General features: G+C 43.0%; 1 protein-coding gene across 1 annotated transcript in view; it reads left to right on the top strand.

Annotated features, from left to right (window-relative positions):
• The window catches only part of LOC143955215 (uncharacterized), an 89,472-nt gene extending 74,908 nt beyond the window's left edge, over positions 1-14,564 (top strand). Inside the window, exons 6-12 of the mRNA XM_077465299.1 lie at positions 3,292-3,421; positions 3,508-3,631; positions 3,748-3,845; positions 3,955-4,093; positions 4,344-4,441; positions 4,544-4,685; positions 13,169-14,564. Coding sequence (XP_077321425.1) covers positions 3,292-3,421; positions 3,508-3,631; positions 3,748-3,845; positions 3,955-4,093; positions 4,344-4,441; positions 4,544-4,685; positions 13,169-14,358 — 1,921 coding nt within the window. The 3' untranslated portion in view covers positions 14,359-14,564. The remainder of the gene's footprint in view (positions 1-3,291; positions 3,422-3,507; positions 3,632-3,747; positions 3,846-3,954; positions 4,094-4,343; positions 4,442-4,543; positions 4,686-13,168) is intronic.
• Positions 14,565-21,080: the final 6,516 nt, after the last annotated feature.

The raw sequence follows: 21,080 nt of genomic DNA, 5'->3' as shown, positions 1-21,080 counted from the left end.
CAGAACCTCTGGTTTATAGACCAGATACATCCTAAATATAGAACCATTTATTGGAGTTTTAATCCAGAGCCTCTGGTTTATAGACCAAATACATTGCAAATATAGAAACATTTATCCAACTGTCCACCCAAAGCCTCTGGTTTACAGACCAGATAAATACTAAATGTAGAACCAATTATCCGTCTGTCCATCCACAGCCTCTTGTTTATAAACCAGATACATCCTAAATATAGAACCATTTGTCCAACAGTCCATGCAGAACCTCTGGTTTATAGACCAGATATTATCTAAATATAGCACCATTTATACAACTGTTCATCCAGAGCCTCTGATTTATAGACCGCATACATCCTAAATATAGAACCATTTATCCAACTGTCCATCCAGAGCCCCTAGTTTATAGAACAGATACATAGAAATATGTTTAGGGTTGTTGTGCTGCTGGGTAAATCTCCGTCCCAGTCTCAAATCTTTTTCAGACTCTAACAGGTTTTCTTCTAATGCCGCATACACACGACCGGACTTTTCGATGGACTTTTCAGCGGAGGTTCAACGGACTTTCTGAACAAATGGACTTGGCCACACACGACTGGACTAAGTCAGTTTGAAAGTCTGTTCATTTTGAACGTGATGACATAAACGGGACTAAACAAGGAAGTTCAATAGCCAGTAGCAAATAGCTGCCCATGCGTCATATTTGGTCCATCGGACTAGATCACAGACGAACGGTTTTCCCAATTTTTAGTTCATCGGACTTGAGTCTGTCAGATAGATTTGAAACATGTTTTATCTCTAGGTCTGTCTGACTTTTGGGAAAAAGTCAGCTGGAGCCCACACACGATCGAATTGTCAGATTCCGGTCCGCCGGACTAAGTCTGCCGGAAAGTCATATCGTGTGTATGCGGCATGAGATTTCCCTGTATTTGGCTCCATCTATCTTCCCATCAACTCTGATCTGCTGAAGAAAAGCACCCCACAACATGATGCTGCCACCACCATGTTCCACAGTGGGGATGGTGTGTTCAGGGTGATGTGCAGTGTTAGTTATCCGCCACACATAGCGTTTTGCTTTTAGGCCAAAAAGTTCAATTTTAGTCTTATCTGACCAGAGCACCTTCTTCCACATATTTGCTGTGTCCTCCACATGGCTTTTTCGTAAACTGCAAACAGCACTTCTTATGGATTTTTTTCAACAATGTTTTTCTTCTTTCCACTCTTCCATAAAGGCCAGATTTGTGGAGTGACTAATAGTTGTCCTGTGGACAGATTCTGCCACCTGAGCTGTGGATCTCTGCAGCTCCTCCACAGTTACCATGGACCTTTTGGCTGCTTCTCTGATGAATGCTCTTCTTGCCCGGCCGGTCAGTTTAGGTGGACGGTCATGTCTTGGTAGGTTTGCAGTTGAGCCATACTCTTTCACAAAATCCCAATAAAATACATTTACATTTTTGGTTGTAACGTGACAAAATGTGGAAAATCTCAAGGGCTATGAATACCTTTTCCAGGCACTGTATATACTGTACAATATGGACTCTCATCTTGGACTGATTAATTACATCATGATGTTCTATTGATATGTGCTTTTAGTCACCCCTCTAGGGCCACCGTATACTCCTTTTTCTTAGTGGAAGGTACAATATTTGGTCCAATCTGTGTTGGGAAGCCATTTGAATACTTTATGATCTTGTGCGTCGATGCAAAGTTTATGTTTTTTCATTTTTTGTTCCACAAACTTATAAATAATAAAACACTAACAAAATATTGTTTTTCTTTTTATATATAATTTTGTTTTGTTCTTTCAATTTTAATTGAAATATATCCTCTGTGTGATAATAAAAAATTAGTTCATTGTGTATTGATGATGATATACAAAAAAATAAAAATAATGTAATGGATCCACCCAGGAGGAATGTTCTGCACTGGAGGTAGGCTAGCCTTCTGTTCCGGCCAGGATGGGGCACTACATAAGGAAAATGTTTACACTGGCTACCTTTATAAGAAACATTCTTCCCATTGATAACCAATGTAAGGGACATTCTTCCCACTGACCACCAATCTAAGGGGCATTCTTACCACTGATCACCAATGTAAGGGACATTCTTACCACTGATCACCAATGTAAGGAACATTCTTCGCACTGACCACCAATGTAAGGAACATTCTTCCCAGTGACCACCAATGTAAGGAGAAATCTTCCTATTGACCACCAACGTAAGGGGTATTCTTCCCATTGGCCATCAAGGCAAGGGACGTCCTTCCCACTGATCACCAATGTACTCACTGACCCTGATGACTTCACTTTAGTAGTGGTTCTCTGAGACCTGAAAATAATTTCAAGGGTTCCTCTGGGGTAAATAGTTTTAAGACTGTTCTACAAGATTGGAGGAGCTGAGGGGAACAAGACCATAGCCACCAGGCCTGTAGCCTGTCTGAAGACATCTTCGAATTTCTTGAACACTACGTTATATTATAATGCTATATTTACATTTTCCGTTTTTTTTTTCATTCTTTTCTTTTTTTTTTTTTCGGTTTTCATTCTCTCGTATCATATTTTGTGTTTTTTTTTAATTATTTTTTTTTTGGTCTACATTATATATTGGGTATAATCCAGGTGTGTAAAACGAATGAAAGGATTGTAAGGCAACAGATGTAATGTAGAAAAAAAAAAAGTAAGCTTCAGTATATATAATCTCCACAAGGTGGGGAGCTCATTTATTGTCAGTGGAACGCACAGACAGGAAGTAGTGTGAGGAGCAGACAGGAAGTGATGTCAGGCACAGACAGGAAATGATGTCAGGTATAAAAAGGAAATTCCCGGTAAAAGGTGAGTCCGGGAGAAAGTAGAGAGGAGACATTGCTGGAACTGGCAGTAGAGGAAGTAATAAGATATTATTTTACATTTACACCCAATAACCCTTCTGTGATGAACTACAAATGCAGAGAGAGTAGATGGAGGATAAGCACAAGGGTAATGAATGCTTATTGATGGGGTTTCCGTGCGTCGATGTTCCAATGCACCACAACTCCATCAACAATTACAATTTTGTCAGGACGGCACCACAAGTCCCAGCGATCCCAGTGGCCATATATGAACACACAACTGATGCTGAACTGCAAGTCCCAGCAGTCCCAATGCTCAGACAGCAGTACACAGGAAACACAGAGCTAGAAGTCCTAGATGTTGACCAAATGGACTGGTCAGGAGGGATCTGGGAAGTCTATAGTGATAATGATAATTGTTACTTTCTCTCTTTACACAGGATTATGAAGTAGTGAAGAAAACATCTGGTGATCCATTAACACCCAGCAGTTGTTCTCAGGGACATCACCTATCACAGTGCCTCCACCTCACTGCCTGATTACAGAGGTAACCAGTGCCAAGAAGATTCTAGAAGTCACCACTGAACTACTGACAGGAGAGGTGAGCGGTGCCGGGAATTCTGGGACATTATGCAGTAACAGACAAGGGATGTGTCTGGATGGTGACTGTATCATTGTGTGTGTCAGGTTCCTATAAGGTGTCAGGATGTCACTGTCTATTTCTCCATGGAGGAGTGGGAGTATTTAGAAGGACACAAGGATCTCTACAAGGACGTCATGATGGACAATCAGCCGCCCCTCACATCACCGGGTAAGAGGAGACTTTATTGTAAAGGAGAGAGCAGTACGGAGGCTCCACCTAGATCCCCCATCATCTGATAAACACATAGAAACAATGTATTCAGTCAGTGTGTGTGTTTCCTACAGATGGATCCAGTAATGGGAACCCACCAGAGAGATGTCCCCGTCCTCTGTATTCACGGGATTCCACACAGGAACATTACACCATTCCTGACCATCATCAGGTAGAGTGCTAAATGTCCCCAGACTGTATGAGATTATACTCATCTACACAGTCTCAGCCTTTTGGTGCTCACATTTCAAATGTTATTTTCTATCGATCTGTTGATTTAGTTTGAAGAACAGACATATATGAAAGTTGAGGTTAAAGAAGAAGAGAGGACGACTGTGATGCGTTATCAGGAGTCTATGGAGGAGGTTGGGATGATGGTGACATTCAAACAGGAAGAACCTGTTCTAGATATCAAAACAGGTGAGTCCTGAACATTAATCGTTTTGGTACAGTATATAGATTGGTTGAGAATCTGTAGACGTTCACATTATCAGGTAAGATGATCTCTATAAGGACGTTATGATGGAGAATCCTCCACCTCTTTACACCACCAGGTTAGATTTGACTTTATTGTAAAGGAGAGAGCAGTACGGAGGGTCTATCTCGATCCCCCATCATCTGATAAACACATAGAAATAATGTATTCAGTCAGTGTGTGTGTTTCCTACAGATGAATCCAGTAATGGGAACCCACCAGAGAGATGTCCTCGTCTTCTGTATTCCAGGGATTCCACACAGGAAGATCACACCATCCCCCACCATCATCAGGTAGAAGAGACTTAAAAATGTATTCTAATCTATGAGAGGATATCCTTCAACTTAATCTCCTTTTCCCTTTTATAAATGTATTTAATCATCTTTTGGGTTTAGGGGGAAGAAATGAAAGACATCAAAGTTGAGGTTAAAGAGGAAGAAGAAGAGAGGTTGGTGAGTGGAGATCAGCAGTCTATGGAGGAGGGGGAGATGAATATGAAAAGTAAACAGGAGGGATCTTCTCTACATATGGACACAAGTAAGTAAAAAACACTAAATGAAGAAACGGTTTACATTTTGATTTTACTTCTATGAGTATAAAGTGTGTATTTACCATCATATATTATTGGTCATCAACTTACTTGTCATTGTTGATCCAAGATTTATGTGATTGCCTTAGGGAATCAGAAAAAAATGTATTCCTTGTTGGAGCAAACTGGACCATGCTTTACATGTTTTTTTTTCTTTCCTCTGGATCACCTGAGGGTTTAGGTTTTTTTGTGAAGACGGGGTTTCAATTTACTTATTTTTCTGTGGTTAGATTTGATGGACTTGTGTCTTTTTGCAACCCAACTATGTGACTATTTTTCATGATGTAAAAAGAACTGAAAAGGTACATTCTGTGATATCAACCAATAAAAACTCTAAAGCAGTTGTCAACTAAAATGAAGGCAGAAAACCCATGTAAAGTTTGGTCCGGGGGGAGTGGCCGGATGCGGAAGGTGTGGGAGGTGCGGAGACGGCGAGGTGATGTGAGGTGAATGACGCGCCGGCGGGTTCTCTCCCTGTGCTCCGACGTCTAGTGCACCCTGGCTGGGAAGGCAGAGCGGCGAGGCGGCCCTATACGAATGCTTGAGGAGCTCCGGAGAACTTATTGAGGTCGGAGATTTCCGAAGGTACCCGCATGCACCCGGAAACAGCCGGAGATTGCCGAGGTACGCCGAAGGCCGCCGAGAGAAGCCGAGGACTGTCGGAGAGCAGTGCAAAGACCGCGAGAATACAGCGAGACGCGGCACGGACGGAGGCGAATTGAATATCGTTTTGAGAGACGCCCCAGCAGCTGAGCCCGGAGGAAGCTAGAAGGCTCCCGAGGTATGTGAAGTGGAGGTGGGGGAGGCCTGACAGAAAGCAGAGCACTGAGCAGCTGGGACCAGGACTGTAGTAAGCACTTATTCTCCCTCCTGGTAGGAAAACTTTTTGCTTTTATCTGTGGAAATAAGCTGTCTATTTGAGGAGACTCTTAAAGGATACCCCAGGCTGGCTAATATCTCTGTAATCCTGACTGGGAGGTACAATGACTGTGTGAATATCAGTGTTTTGATACCCGGGCAAAAAGAATCCTGAAAGGACAGCTGCTTAAAGGTTAAATGTTATAAGCCCTCCGCAGGCGCGGTATAATAACAAGACACTTGACGCACGCTCTCGCTGAAGGAAAACTGACTGGTCTATATACACTTGGTTGACTCAGTACAGGGATTCATCCCTCCCCCTCCCCCCCCCCCCTCTTGTTATATTTTTTAGCTGCTTTGAGCTATTATTCTATTACTATTACTATCCCCCACTTTTTTTTTTTTTTTTTTTTTGGGGGGGTCAGGCCTAGACTCTTTGTACCATTCCTGAATAATAAAGATGTCAAGGAGGAGAGGAGAGGATCAGGCACTGGAGGAGAACGAAGGGACACAACACCTCCGCTCCTCAAAGGAAAAAAACGCTCAGGTTGCACGATCAGCTGCAGCAAAATTAGAGCGGTATACCCGTACATCGGGTCAGTCTCCAATAAAGGGGGAGCAAACGGAACAACAAGCCCAGCCTATTCAAGTAAAAATACAACAGGGGGGATCAGTGGATAGAAAAAGCCAAGGTCCTTCAGGCTCAAAAATTGCAGCAGCACCCAGCTCAAAGAATGCAAGCAAACATCAAGGGACAACCCAAAACGAGACCGAATTAGGTACCAAAGGTAATCCCCCTATTGAAGAGGAACCAACATTAAGAGAGGTCCTTCAAGCTGTTAATGCATGTAAAAACTCGCTGGGAGATCTATGCGGCCAATTTAAAAATATGAAGGAAGAGCTACTATTGATTAGACAGGACATACATAACGCAGCGGAAAGAACGGCAGCATTAGAAATAAGGATAAGTCAAATGGAAGATGTTTTACACCCACTACATCAGGAGGTTAACAGTTTGAGAAAACAACTAACCAGCCAAACCGCCAGAATGGATGAAGTAGAAAATAGACTTCGAAGAGACAATATTAGGGTGCTGGGACTGCCTGAGAGATGCGAAGGCTCTGACCCTATAACATTTTTAGAGACATGGTTTATAGAACTATTTGGCAGAGAAAAATTTTCACCTTTTTTCTCAATAGAAAGGGCCCATCGGGTCCCCTTTAAAGCCCCCCCTTCTGGAGGTCGTCCTAGACCAATGATTTTGAATTTTTTTTAATTATAATGACAAAGTGACATTGATGCGTAAGGCTAGGGATATGGGGAGTGTTATGTATGATGGTGTAAAGATTTCTTTTTATTCAGATTATTCACCAGAACTGCAGAGGCGCAGGGCCGATTTCTTAGAGGTTAAACGTACCTTAAGAACCCATAAGATTACATATGCCCTTTTATACCCAGCACGCTTGCGAATAGCGACACTGGGGGGAATACGGGTGTTTGACGCCCCGGGAGATGTAACCTTATGGCTCGAGGCTAACAAGGAGTCATTACAGACGCATTAAGGGGGTGGGGGAGGGGAATCGGGGTCTCTTCTTTTTGAATATTTTTTTTTTATATGGAGTACAGGGAGAGAGTTGCGGGAGATTTAAATGAGGTATGAAACAATGATAGTAGGGGAGATAGGGATTAAGGTTTCACTTTTTCTTCTTTATATCTGTTTTATTTTACCTGTGGTGTTTGTCTCCCCTAGGGTGGAAGTAGAGTGTAATAAGTGTGGGGAAGTGAAGGGAGGGAAGGATGGAAGGGAAGAGTGTGTAAGGGCCATGTATACCCCCTTAAGGGAGTACCTAGATAGGTGGCGGTGGGTTGGGGGGATGGGGAGGGAGGGGGTGGGTTGGGGGGATAGGGCGGGAGGGGGGGGGGGGCTGGGAGGGGTTGGAAAAGGAGAGAGGGTAGAAGGGGTCAAAAAATTTTGAATACAGAAGATCACAGAAGGTTGAAAGCTGTATATTGTATATTTTGCACACAAACAGTAGCTCAACTGGAAGCTACTATTATAAAGATGACACACCTGCATGGATTTTGTAAATTAGGTGGATATGGGGGAAATACGGGTAGATTGAGATATTATAGGATATTTTTCACAAAATTTGAAGTTCCACCCCCTTTTTGCTTATTTATTTTAATTTTGTTCCGTTATATGCTGAATAATGTTGGATAAGGTACTTAATGTTGCCTCTTGGAATGTAAGAGGCTTGGGGAGCCCGATTAAACGAGCAGCAGTTTTTTCGATGCTGGATAGACATGCGATCGGCCTGGCCTGTCTGCAGGAGACACATTTAACAAAATCAACTATTCCCCAATTTAAAAATAGGAGGTATCAAAATCAATACCACTCCACCCACACATCCTACTCGAGGGGAGTGTGTGTGATGATAGGAACAGGGGTGAGATTCATCTGCAGACAGGCCAGTTTAGACGAACTGGGCCGTTATATTTTTTTATATTGTGTTTTGGAGGATAGGCCATGTGTTCTGGCGTGTGTCTATGTGCCACCCCCGTTTAAGATGGAGGTGGTGTATAGACTAATGGATTTTCTGGCAGACAAAGAGGAGGTACCGGTAATAATTTTGGGGGATTTCAATGAAGTGCTTGATAGAGTGGCTGACAGGTTCCCCAGTAAACTTCAATCAGGAGAAACGGGGTTAACAAGATTAAGTTATTTCCTGAAGGAAGTAGGACTGCTGGATATGTGGAGGGTGAGGAATATGAATGTAAGGCAATATTCTTGTTTTTCAAGTTCTCACTCAACACTATCCAGAATAGACCTAGCCCTGGGCAATGAGGAAGCGCTGCAAGATGTAAGAAATATAGAGTACCTACCTAGGGGAATATCTGACCACTCATTTTTGAAAATAGTACTGAGAACAGGGGAAAAAAGAAAAATACCGGGGGGTTGGAGAATAAGTCCATTCTGGCTTGAACTAATGAAAGATGTAGAAGAAATTCCAAAAAGATTAAAAGAGTTTTTAGTATTCAATATAGACACTGCCCCAACTAATACAATATGGGATACATTAAAAGCATATACTAGAGGTATTCTGATTCACCAGGTGACTAAAATTAAACAAAAATCTAGGAGTTGGGAGGGGAAAATTAGGAAGGAAGTAATAGAGGCAGAGGAGAACTATGTCCAGGATCCCACCTATGAAAAACAAAGAATATGGTTAAATAAACAGCATGGGTATAGGTCGGCAATTATAAAAAGGAAGAAAATAAGCGATTATTTCAGAAGCAACGCTATTTTGGGGAGGGAGAGAGTGTCGGGAGAACATTAGCCCAGCTAGTAAAAACTAATTCCCCCTCAGCTATAATCCCAGCGATTAAGTCCATGAATGGGACAGTTCTTACAAGCGAAAAGGAGATAGTAGAGGCCTTCAGGGTTTTCTATGAGGAACTATACAGAACTCGAGGCCAGAGGAACGAAGAAGGCATGGGCGCATTTTTGGAAAAAGTGAAACTTCCAACCCTCACTCAAGAGGAGAGGGATGATCTGGAAGCCCCTATAACCCTTAGCGAGATACAGCAGGCAGTGACTGGTATGGCTAACCAAAAGTCCCCTGGGCCAGACGGCCTACCGGTGGAACTATACAAGAAATACAGTGAAATTTTACTCCCAGAACTACTTAGGACTTTGAAAGGGGCAAAGGTAGAGGGGAAGCTGCCAGTATCTATGTTGGAGGCGACCATTATTGTAATACCTAAAGAAGGAAAAGATCCTCAAGAGGTAGCTTCGTATAGGCCGATATCACTTTTATGTTCTGATGCTAAAATTTTGGCGAAGGTATTGTCAAATAGGCTAAATAAAGTCATTAATAGGCTGATACACATAGATCAGACAGGTTTTATTGCCGGACGATCAACCAGTATGAATATAAGAAGGGCATTTTTAAACATTCAGACCCCCCCGATGAACGCGGGCTCGAGGGCCATCCTATCTTTGGACATGACAAAGGCTTTTGATAGTCTAGAATGGGGATACTTATGGCGTGTCCTGGAGGGGTGCGGGGTCGGCCCCGCGTTCATCGGATGGATTAAAATGATGTACAGTGACCCCAGTGCAAAAGTAAGAATAAATAAAGAACAATCTGAAAGAATAGAGATGAGCAGGGGGACAAGGCAGGGGTGCCCTCTTTCCCCTCTGCTCTTCGCTATTGCAATGGAGCCGTTGGCGATCGCTATTAGGTCAGATCCTGAGATATCTGGTTTTCAAAGGGAAGAGGACAGAGAGGAGAGAATTGCACTTTATGCAGATGATGTTCTTCTCTTTCTAGGAGACACTGGTCAATCTCTGGCAAAGGCAATTAAACTTGTTGAGGACTTTGGAGGTTTCACAGGTTTGACAATAAACTGGGGGAAGTCAGAGCTGCTTCAAGTGGATACCCCAGCCGCAGTGACTGCGACTGGGATACCGCAACTGGAAATGGTAGACTCAATGAAATACCTAGGTATATACTTAACAGTAAACTTAGAGCAATACGTTGATAAAAATATGCTTCCGCTACTGGGTAAATTCAAGCGAAGCTGTGACGTCTGGAGTCGACTCCCCTTGTCGGTAGCGGGTCGTTGCAGCTTGATAAAAATGATATGGCTGCCACAATTGTTGTATGTTCTGCACAATGCCCCGGTGTGGATAGGGAAAAAATGGTTTAAAAAATTTGAAACTCTCTTTCGGGAGTTAATCTGGAAAAAGGGACAAGCGAGAATTCGACTCCAGGCGTTACAGCAGCCAATGGATAGGGGGGGATTAGCCGTGCCCAACCCTAGGAATTATTACTTAGCAGCGCAACTGCAACATCTGGTGGGATGTAATCAGGAGGGGGAGGGTAACCCAAATGGCAGAGCAATGCTGATAGGAGCCCCACATAAAAAACTGGTAGATGCACTGGAAGCAAGTTCCTTTCAGCGCAAGGACCCCATAATAAATATGCTGAGTAAAGTATGGAGAACAGTAAAAAAGATGTTGGGATGTACAGGTTGGTCAGAACATACACCCCTGTGGGATAATAAGAACTTGCAGGAAATATTGTCAATTGGGAGAATTAATACATGGGAGAAGAAAGGAATAGTCAGGTTGGGTCAAATTTACGATGGTAGAATTTTGAAAACATTTACGGATTTAAAAAAGGAATATGACCTACCGCAACAGACATTCTTTCAATATCTACAGCTCCGGCATGCTCTGAAAGCGCAGTTTGGACCACAGATCCCTGAGTGGGATAAGATATCCTTACCCCAGGAGATAATTAAAGTAGATAAATCTAGGGGAGTTATATCCACCCTTTATGGGTTACTAGGTAGGGGTCTCAAAATAGAACCTGGTTTAGCCAAGCAAAGGAAGAAGTGGGAAGAGGACATAGGAGAGATCACGGAGGAACAGTGGAAGAGAATACTGGAACTGGGGCCTCTATTATCAGTTTCTCCATCACAGAAAGTGTCACACTTGATGCTGATATACAGGGCCTACTATACTCCCAAGAGACTGTTTCTGTTCGGAAGGAGGACGGACGCCAACTGTCCTAGATGCCGAGGCTATGGGGACCTTCTACATATGATGTGGAAGTGCCCAAAGCTGTTTCGATACTGGGAAGGAATAGCAGAAACTATAAATAAAACATTTGGGATTAATCTGGACCTAGATCCTAAAACCTGTATACTAGGACACAGGAAAGTGCCGGGCGAACAGAAAAGTACTACGCTTGCAGTTATACGCTGCTTATTTCAAGCGCGGAAACTGATAGCACAGAAATGGCAGTCCGAGAGTGCACCTCTTGTGAGTGAGTGGTCCCGGGTTATCAACGATTTAATTTGGAAGGAGAAAACTGTATATATACGTAGAGGAAACCTCATAGGGTTTGAGAAAATCTGGAGGCCGTGGCTGAATGAAATAGGGTACCCACCTAATCAACAATAGTGGTAGAAAGAAAAGAAGGGAGGAAGAAAAGGAAGGAAGGAAAAGAAGAAGGATAAGGGTAAATGAAGTACAAAGTAGCTTGAAAACCATGAAATACAGGCTTAAAAATTAGTCTAGAGATAACAAAGATAAATCTAGAAAAGAGGGATACTAGGAGAGGGAGGGTGAGGGGGAGGATGGGGTAAGGGAGGAGGGATGGGATGGGAGAAGAGGGGGGGGGGGGGGTAATAGAATGTGGGATAAATTGATACCAAAGGAAGTGTGAATATGTATAGTGGATACGCTTAATTGTTGTGTACATAAGCTGTTTGTTATGATATTTTGTATAACGAGGGGAAAAAAAATAAAAATAAAGAGAATTTAAAAGTTTGGTCCAATTTTCACCAACATGCATAAAATAATTTTTTCCTGATCCCAAAAAGGCATCAGGATGACTCTCTGAATCAACAGTCAACCATATTTTTTATAGCAGTCATTTATATAATAATATAAACTGTATATATTTCTTATAGAATATTTTTATTCTCTGACCATCTTCTGTAGTATGTCCATGGTCTTTGACCCTCTTCCGTAGTAGGTCTTCCACCATCTTCGGTAGTTTGTCCTCAGTCTTCGACCATCTTTCCTAGTATGTCCAAAGTCTCAGACAATCTCCTGTACTATGTCCACAGTCTCTACCTTCTGTAGCATGTCCACAGTCTCAGATCATCTCCTCTATTATGTCTGCAGTCTCAGAGCATCTCCTGTAGTATGTCCACAGTCTCTGATCACCTTCTGTAGCATGTCCACAGTCTCAGACCATCGCCTGTAGTATGTCCGCAGTCTCAGAGCATCTCCTGTAGCATGTCCACAGTCTCAGACCATCTACTGTAGTATGTCCGCAGTCTCAGAGCATCTCCTATAGTATGTCCACAGTCTCTGACTACCTTCTGTAGCATGTCAACAGTCTCTGACTACCTTCTGTAGCATGTCCACAGTCTCTGATCACCTTCTGTAGCATGTCCACAGTCTCTGATCACTTTCTGTAGTATGTCCACAGTCTCTGACTGTCTTCTGTAGTATATCAAACATCTCTAACTATCTTCTGTAGTGCAGTCTCAGTACAGTGTGCAATAGTTTGTGCTACAGCGGAATGGTCAAAGTGTTCTGTATGGTTGGGAAATATTCAATCCACTCTTCTGTGCTTCAAAATGGAGAAGGGGAGTAAACAATATGAGAGATGGGATGAGTGGGGTCTTGTCAGGGTGGGTCTAAAAGTGCATGTGTTATTATTGGGGCTCCATGAATGTTAAAATTATAAATAGGGTTGAAGAACACTGGAACAGGAGAAATTGATGTATGCACTCCAGGTTTCAATAAAGGCTGGGTCATGATTCAGGTGGCTAATTCTTCCATTGTCATGATATGAAGTCCCTTTTTCCATTTCTCAGTATGTGGACTGGTTATTGTTCTTCAAGGTGTAAGAACCAACATCCTTCCTTTTTTCATCTTCATTGGTCTTGGGATTATAGAAAGTTGGGTTACTTCAGAAGTCTCTCTGGCCTTTTGCATACCTATTATTATACTCCTAACATTTATCTAAAAATTGCTTTCCTACAGATGGACACTACAGGAATACCTCAGAGGAACATTTTTATATATCATCACATAGCAATGAAGATAATAACTTTGCACAACATTCCTCAGGAAATAATTCTTACCAGTTACTAAGATCAATGGATCACACCAACAATGATGGATCTTCTGATACATCACATACTATGACTTCAGATGCCCATCTACGTTCTCACAGTTCAAATAGATCAACAGGTTCATCTAATCCCAAGGAATCTTCTTTAGGTCATAATAGAGTCCACACAGGAGAGAATTCAATGTCGTGTTCGGTGTGTGGAAAATCTTTCACCGACAACAAAGCACTAATTAGACACCAGAAAAATCACACGGCTGAGCGTCCTTATTCATGTTCCGAGTGCGGGAAGTGTTTCCACCAGAAAGGATACTTTCTTTTGCACCAGAGAATTCACACAGGCGAGCGTCCTTATTCATGCTCAGAGTGCGGGAAATGTTTCCCACGGAAAGGAGTTCTCATTGAGCACCAAAAAGTTCACACGGGAGAGCGCCCTTTTCCTTGTTTAGAGTGCGGGAAATGTTTTCTTCAGAAAGGGGACCTTGTTAGACACCAGAGAATTCACACAGGAGAACGTCCCTTTTCATGTTCTGATTGCGGAAAACGTTTTACCCAGAAAATCGTACTCCTTACACACCAGAGAATTCATACAGGTGAATTGCCTTTCTCTTGTTCGGAGTGCGGGAAATGTTTCTCTAGGAAAGAATATCTGGCTGGTCACCAGAGAATTCACACGGGCGAGCCACTTTTTTCATGTTCAGACTGTGGGAAATGTTTCAGTCAGAAAGCAAAACTTGATAAGCACCAGAGGACACACACAGGGGAGCGCCCTTTCTCGTGTTCAGAGTGCAGTAAATGTTTCATTCATAAAGGCGATCTTGTGGTTCACCAGAGGAGTCACACTGGAGAGCGTCCTTATACATGTTCAGAGTGTGGAAAAAGCTTCCTTCAGAAAGCAGTACTCATTGAACACCAGAGAATTCACACAGGCGAGCGCCCTTTCGCTTGTTTAGAGTGCGGGAAGTGTTTTTCTAGAAAAGCATGCCTTGCTGCACACCAGAAAATTCACACGGGTGAGGGTCTTTTTTCTTGTGCGGAGTGCGGCAAATGTTTTAGGTTTAAAGGAAGTTTAAATAGACATCAGAGGACACACACTCACTGACACTATTGACAGATGTATGGGTGCGTTGACTCACTCAGTACATTCAACAACCGTATGATGAAAAAAGGAATTCATAGAGAAATTTTACTTAATATTTCAGTAAGGGATTGTTTATACTTCCTTCAAATTGTGGCATTGGGCATGTTTTTATGAAGCACTCTATAAGCCAATCAAAACTCCTCTCACTAAATAAAATGGTGACCTTACAGTCCTGCTCACACGTTGTGTTTGCTTTGCTTTAAAAAAATATCCTCCGTGTTGGTTTCTTGGTGCTTCCAAGCATCTTCAAAGCCTCCATAGAAGTCTATGACAACACTCGCTTTTGAGAGGCTTTTATTCAGCGTTTGCTTCGCTTTGGTATTGCAGAAATGAGATATCCCAGGATGCACTGGGAGACCAACAAGCGAGCCGGAAAGATAGCAGCAGTCACTTCCGGTTCATGTGTATATATTCTTTGTGTGTCTGGTGTAGACGTCACCTCTGGTGTGCAGCATGGACCAGCAGTAAGTTGAACGGGGTCCAGGCTGAAGCAACTAGACAATGGCATACATGGTGTGCAACAAGGGAACGCTATAGTGGAATGTGAGCGGGGACTGGAGAGAGAGAACTGAGCAGCAGAGGATTAGCACAGCTGGGGGACTGAAGCAGGAGAAACTAGCAATGTCACACGTGGTGTGCAGTATGGGAGCAATATAGCAGGGAGTTAGTGGGGACCGGAGAGAGAAGAGGATAAGCAGAGCTGAGGGTTATTACTGAGTAGTGGGATCAGCAGAGTTGGGAGTTACTGAGAGGGATTAACAGAGCTAGGGGTTACTACTGAGTGGGGGATAAACAAAGCTGGGTGTTACTACTGAGTGGACGGTAGAACTATATTGGCAAGCACTCTGTCAAAACATGGGGAAAAAAACTAGCAATCAGGACAATATGTTGGCGATTGTACAAATACACACATAACAAACAGCAATATATGGGAATAAACATGTAGAGGCAGTAACTGGAGCCACAGATTGTGTAATTGACTATTAGAACAATTGTGAAAACATGTGTCCCACAAAGGTGAGTACCTGACTAGAAACCATTACAATCCATGAGGAAACAAATAGGACATTGAATTTGTGATGGACAACCATACCAACACAGGGGCATATAACCAATGTAGTGTGGATGGTGGGAGGAGAGCTGTCGGAGAATGTAGTGTGGATGGTGGGAGGAGAATGTAGTGTGAATGCTTTAGCCTGACCTCTGGTGAACTGATCTCTGGTGTACCGAGCTTGTCCTGATTACGTTGTCTGCAGCCCACCCTGACCTTGGCTCGCTATCCAGATCTCCTTTGCTTCATCCATCCATCCTTGTCTGACTGTGTCTTCTGGTACACCCCTAGCGAGCAGGGTGAACCTGGGGGTCGTGACCTGGGGTCAGCACTTAGCTAAGCCCAAACCCTTGTGAGGGGGTTCCTGGCAGAATACCGGCTGGCCCTAAGGCCGCGTACACACGCGCGGACTGTTCGCCCAACTTTGTCCGTCCAACAGTTTCGGCAAACAGTCCGCTCAAACTTAGCATGGACGGACATGGCCACACACGACGGACGAACAGTTTGCTGAAACCGTGCGCGATGACGTGAACGGCACGTACGACGGGACGAAAAATACGACGTCCTATACACTGCATTATAGCTTTCGGCGTGAAAATCCTTTCTGAGCATGCGCGCAACTTTGTTTGATGAACAAGCCTACACACGAGCGGACTGTTCGCTGAAACAAGGTTTCAGCGTACAGTTTTACGGAATTTCCGAAAAACCTTGTCCGTCCAACTGTCCGCTGAAACTGTCCGCTGAAAGCCCACACACGAGCGGACTGTCCGCCCAAACACTGTTCAGCGGACAAAGTTGGGCGAACAGTCCGCGCGTGTGTACGCGGCCTTAGACTCCACGTCCTGGGGGATCCCGTGTCACCTGCATGCCTATGGGCTCACTGTAGTAGTACCATGACACATTCTATAATGAATATATGCTTAATATGTCTAAAAGGAATTATTGCATTTTGGTTATATGGGTAGAACAATTGTTTATTGAAAATCACACCTTCTATGCTGATATCTAACAAAACACATTGTCTAAACACCAGGAATTGTTTCTACAGCTAAACCTTTATCTAAATCTTCATTGAGCCTGTCTAAAGTTAATTTCAAATATTTTAGGAAAACATTTAAATCCTGTCTACTCAGTGGTATTTTAAATACATGTGATTATAAGTAATTCAAATTCTATATTAGATTCCAGGTCATAGATACCATTATGATTTTAGTGTCTACTGACCCAATGAGTATTATGTCATAAGGTAAAAATATGATATTTTGATATATAACCAATTAGAAATAAGAATTGTGTTAAGATACCAATCATTGTTATAAAAGACATATAAATCGTGACCATATCTACATAGAAATACACATATAGCATGTGTTGTTTCAAGATAAATAGGTATTCATATGACGTGCTGGAGTTATGCGTTTATCCATACAGATAGTCATTTTGTGTGATATTGATTAATCAAAATTATACTGAGTGTATTGTATATTGTGCCAATTACCGGAGTCCCTGAATAATATATAGATATATATTCATCAGCCTCAATATACAGGCAGATACCCATTATGAAGTAGAACCTATTTTTTTTTAACTGATAGTTCAGAACACTTTTTTCTACCCTTAGACACACCTAGTGGTTTAAGGTGATATTACCTGAGCTCACCAAGTAAATCATTCGATTTTTCCAAGCAATGAAGAATAAGCCATACTTTCTGGGCTGAGCTTATAATTTTATGAGCTTATTGTCCCAGATTATATAAATTATGTGAGGGCCATAGAGAGAGGAACGCAGACAAACACGCCGGATACACTCCCTAGACGAACAAGAAGCCTGCTGATAATTGGCCACTCCCCATTTTGCTGGACTTTGCTACTGGAACTTATCCAACGTACTTATAATTTGTTGGATATCTTCCCCTTCTCCTGTGGTAAGATGCAGACCATACGGATGTTAATTTAACTTTTCCTCTCAAAATTGTAGGGATTGTATTTTACAGTTTATGTTTTAACCTTATCATGTACAGTGTGTAGGGTAGTTTTATAATAAATTATTTTCCCACATTAATTGTCTAGGCTATGTTTGTTTAAGCTGTGCCTGGGTGAATTTAGGTATAGACCTGTATTACAACAATTTAGGCTACTGTGGTCCCAGGGAAAGTATTTATCGTCCCATTCAATCTAGTAGCTTGGTTAGATTAATATTTCCTTCAAATTGACAATATCTATCTGTTGACTCCACGAGACATACTTTGTATTCCTTCTGGCCGGAGAAATTCAGAGGACTGTTTCCCCGAGCGACAGGTGATATTGTGTTTTTGAACATAAGGCACGATTACCGCAAATATTTTCAACTTTGGGCTCCCCTGAGTTATTTGTAAAATATTAAGAAAAAATTGCTTTATTGCCGTGTTGATGTTTTTGATGGTTTTTTTGAGGGTGTATAAAATATTAATCAGAAATCCCGGTTCTGTATGAAATTGTGTAACTATACTTGTAAATTAATAAAATCTAATTATTTACTTATTAATTTTATTGGGAGATATTTATAAATTGTAAGAATTCCCCATAGATTAACAAACTCAGGAAATTATTGTGGTATGTTACTGATTATTATATTAAAGGTCACAATTTTACCGTAAGGTTGGAGGCACTGAAAAAAAAACACTGAGATTTTAATTTCAATTCCCCATATGTATTATTAAGATTCCATACCACACTCACAACATGTGGATGGTGGAGGAGAGCTGTCGGAGAATGTAGAGTGGATGGTGGAGAAGAGCTGTTGGAGAATGTAGTGTGGATGGTGGGAGGAGAGCTGTGGGGGGGATGTAGTGTGGATGGTGGGGGAGAGCTGTCGGAAAAATGTAGTGGGAATGGTGGGGAAGAGCTGTCGGGAAGATGTAGTGTGGAGGAGAGCTGCCGTAGAATGTAGTGTGAATGGTGGGAGGTGAGCTGTCGGAGAATGTAGTGTGGATGGTGGGAGGAGAGCTGTCAGAAAATGTAGTGTGGATGGTGGGAGGAGAGCTGTCAGAGAATGTAGTGTGGATGGTGGAGGAGAGCTGTTGGGGAATGTAGTGTGGATGGTAGAGGAGAACTGTCAGAGAATGTAGTGTGGATGGTGGAAGAGAGTTGTTGGAGAATGTAGTGTGGAGGAGAGTTGTCGGAGAATGTAGTGTGGAGGAGGGCTGTCAGAGAATGTTGTGTGGATGGTGGAGGAGTGCTGTCAGAGAATGTAGTGTGGATGGTGGAGGAGATCTGTTGGAGAATGTAGTGTGGGTGGTGGGGGGAGAGCTGTCGGAGAATGTAGTGTGGATGGTGGAGGAGAGCTGCCGGAGAATGTAGTGTGGATGGTGGGAGGAGATCTGTCGGAGAATGTAGTGTGGGTGGTGGGGGGAGAGCTGTCGGAGAATGTAGTGTGGATGGTGGAGGAGAGCTGTCGGAGAATGTAGTGTGGATGGTGGGAGGAGATCTGTCGGAGAATGTAGTGTGGGTGGTGGGGGGAGAGCTGTCAGAGAATGTAGTGTGGAGGGTGGAGAAGAGCTGTCGGAGAATGTAAAGTGGATGGTGGAGGAGAACTGTCGGAGAATGTAGTGTGGATGGTGGAGAACTGTCTGAGAATGTAGTGTGGATGGTGGGGGGAGAACTGTCGGAGAATGTAGTGTAGATGGTGGGGGAGCGCTGTCGGAGAATGTAGTGTGGATGGTGGAGGAGAGCTGTCGGAGAATGTAGTGTGGATGGTGGGAGGACAGCTGTCAGGGAATGTAGTGTGGATGGTAGAGGAGAGCTTTCGGAAAATGTAGTGTGGGGGGAGAGCTGTCGGGAAAAAAAAGTATTGATGTTTTACATAATTTTTTTTTTCATGGGGTGGGGGGATTTGAAATCACCATCCAACATTTTTATGACCATTTTCACCTTTGTGACTCAAACGTTTGTTATACATGGAGTTATATTCAGGCGGTTTATTTGGGACCCCCCTGTGTTGCCCTCCCCTCTCGGTAGATGGACTTCTGTAAATCAGGACTGCTGGAAAACCTTCACTCTGCAATGCTAATCAGTGTATTCTAACAAGAGAGGGGTCCTCAGTGCCAGAAAACAATGGCCACAGCAGTGAGGATTCCTTCATCCATCTCACTTTTGTGGATGGGGGATTCCTTTTGTTTTTTTTTGTTTTTTCAGTTGTTTTATTGCACGTGCACCAATACGACTACAATCAACGAAGATATTTCAATGACCAAATTCTTATTTTACATTTGTCTTAATTTCTTAATTTCCAAAACCAATCGACATTATTCTGTACTCCTCCTCCTGGACCTCTCTGCTGCCTTTGATACGGTTGACCACCCACTCCTTCTCAAAAACCTCCACACCTTTGGTCTCCGTGACCTTACTCTACGATGGTTCTCTTCCTACTTATCCAACCGCACCTTTAGCGTTTCTTACAACTCTACTTCCTCCTCTCCTCTTCCTTTCTCTGTTGGGGTCCCCCAAGGTTCTGTTCTTGGACCGCTCCTATTTTCAATCTATACCTCCTCCCTGGGTCAACTGATAGCCTCCCATGGCTTCCAATACCACCTCTATGCTGATGACACCCAAATCTATTTCTCTACCCCTCAGCTCACTCCCTCTGTCTCCTCGCGTATCACTAATTTACTATCAGATATATCAGTCTGGATGTCACACCACTTCCTCAAAATCAATCTATCCAAAACCGAACTTATAATTTTTCCTCCCCCATATGCCCCTTCCCCTGATCTCACTGTCAAAATTGATTGCACAACCATAAGCCCATCCCCTCACGCCAAGGTTCTAGGTGTAGTCCTGGACTCTGAACTCTCCTTCAAGCAACACATCCAATCACTGTCCAAATCCTGCCGCCTCAACCTCCGCAACATCTCCAAAATACGCCCCTTTCTAACCAATGACTCAACAAAGCTCTTAATTCACTCGCTTGTCATCTCTCGCCTTGACTACTGCAACTCCCTTCTCATTGGCTTACCTCTACATAGTCTATCACCTCTTCAATCCATCATGAATGCCGCTGCCAGACTCATCCACCTTACCAATCGCTCTGTGTCTGCTACCCCTCTCTGTCAATCCCTCCACTGGCTTCCGCTCAGCCAAAGAATTAAATTCAAAATACTAACAACTACGTACAAAGCCATCCACAACTCTGCCCCCAGCTACATCACTAGCTTAGTCTCTAAATACCAACCTACTCGTTCTCTTCGTTCCTCTCAAGACCTCCTGCTCTCTAGCTCCCTCATCACCTCCTCCCATACTCGCCTCCAGGACTTTTCCAAAGCCTCTCCAATCCTATGGAATGCCCTACCCCAATCTGTCCGCTTATCTCCTACTTTATTAGCTTTTAGACGATCCCTGAAAACACTTCTCTTCAGAGAAGCCTACCCCACCCACACCTAACTGTATTTTCATTTTTTCCATCAGCTCATCCCCCCACAGTTATTACCTTTTGTTTCAACTTGACCCTCCCTTCTAGATTGTAAGCTCTAACGAGCAGGGCCCTCTGATCCCTCCTGTATTAATTTGTATTGTAAGTGTACTGTCTGCCCTCATATTGTAAAGCGATGCGCAAACTGTTGGCGCTATATAAATCCTGAATAATAATAATAATTTC

The sequence above is a fragment of the Lithobates pipiens genome, unplaced genomic scaffold, assembly GCF_037356315.1.
Source record: "Lithobates pipiens isolate NorthernLeopardFrog02 unplaced genomic scaffold, aLitPip1_a1.2 Scaffold_35, whole genome shotgun sequence".
In the NCBI taxonomy this organism is placed as follows: domain Eukaryota; kingdom Metazoa; phylum Chordata; class Amphibia; order Anura; family Ranidae; genus Lithobates; species Lithobates pipiens.
Note: the sequence above shows the minus strand (reverse complement) of the source record. Positions and strands in the feature narration are given on the sequence as shown.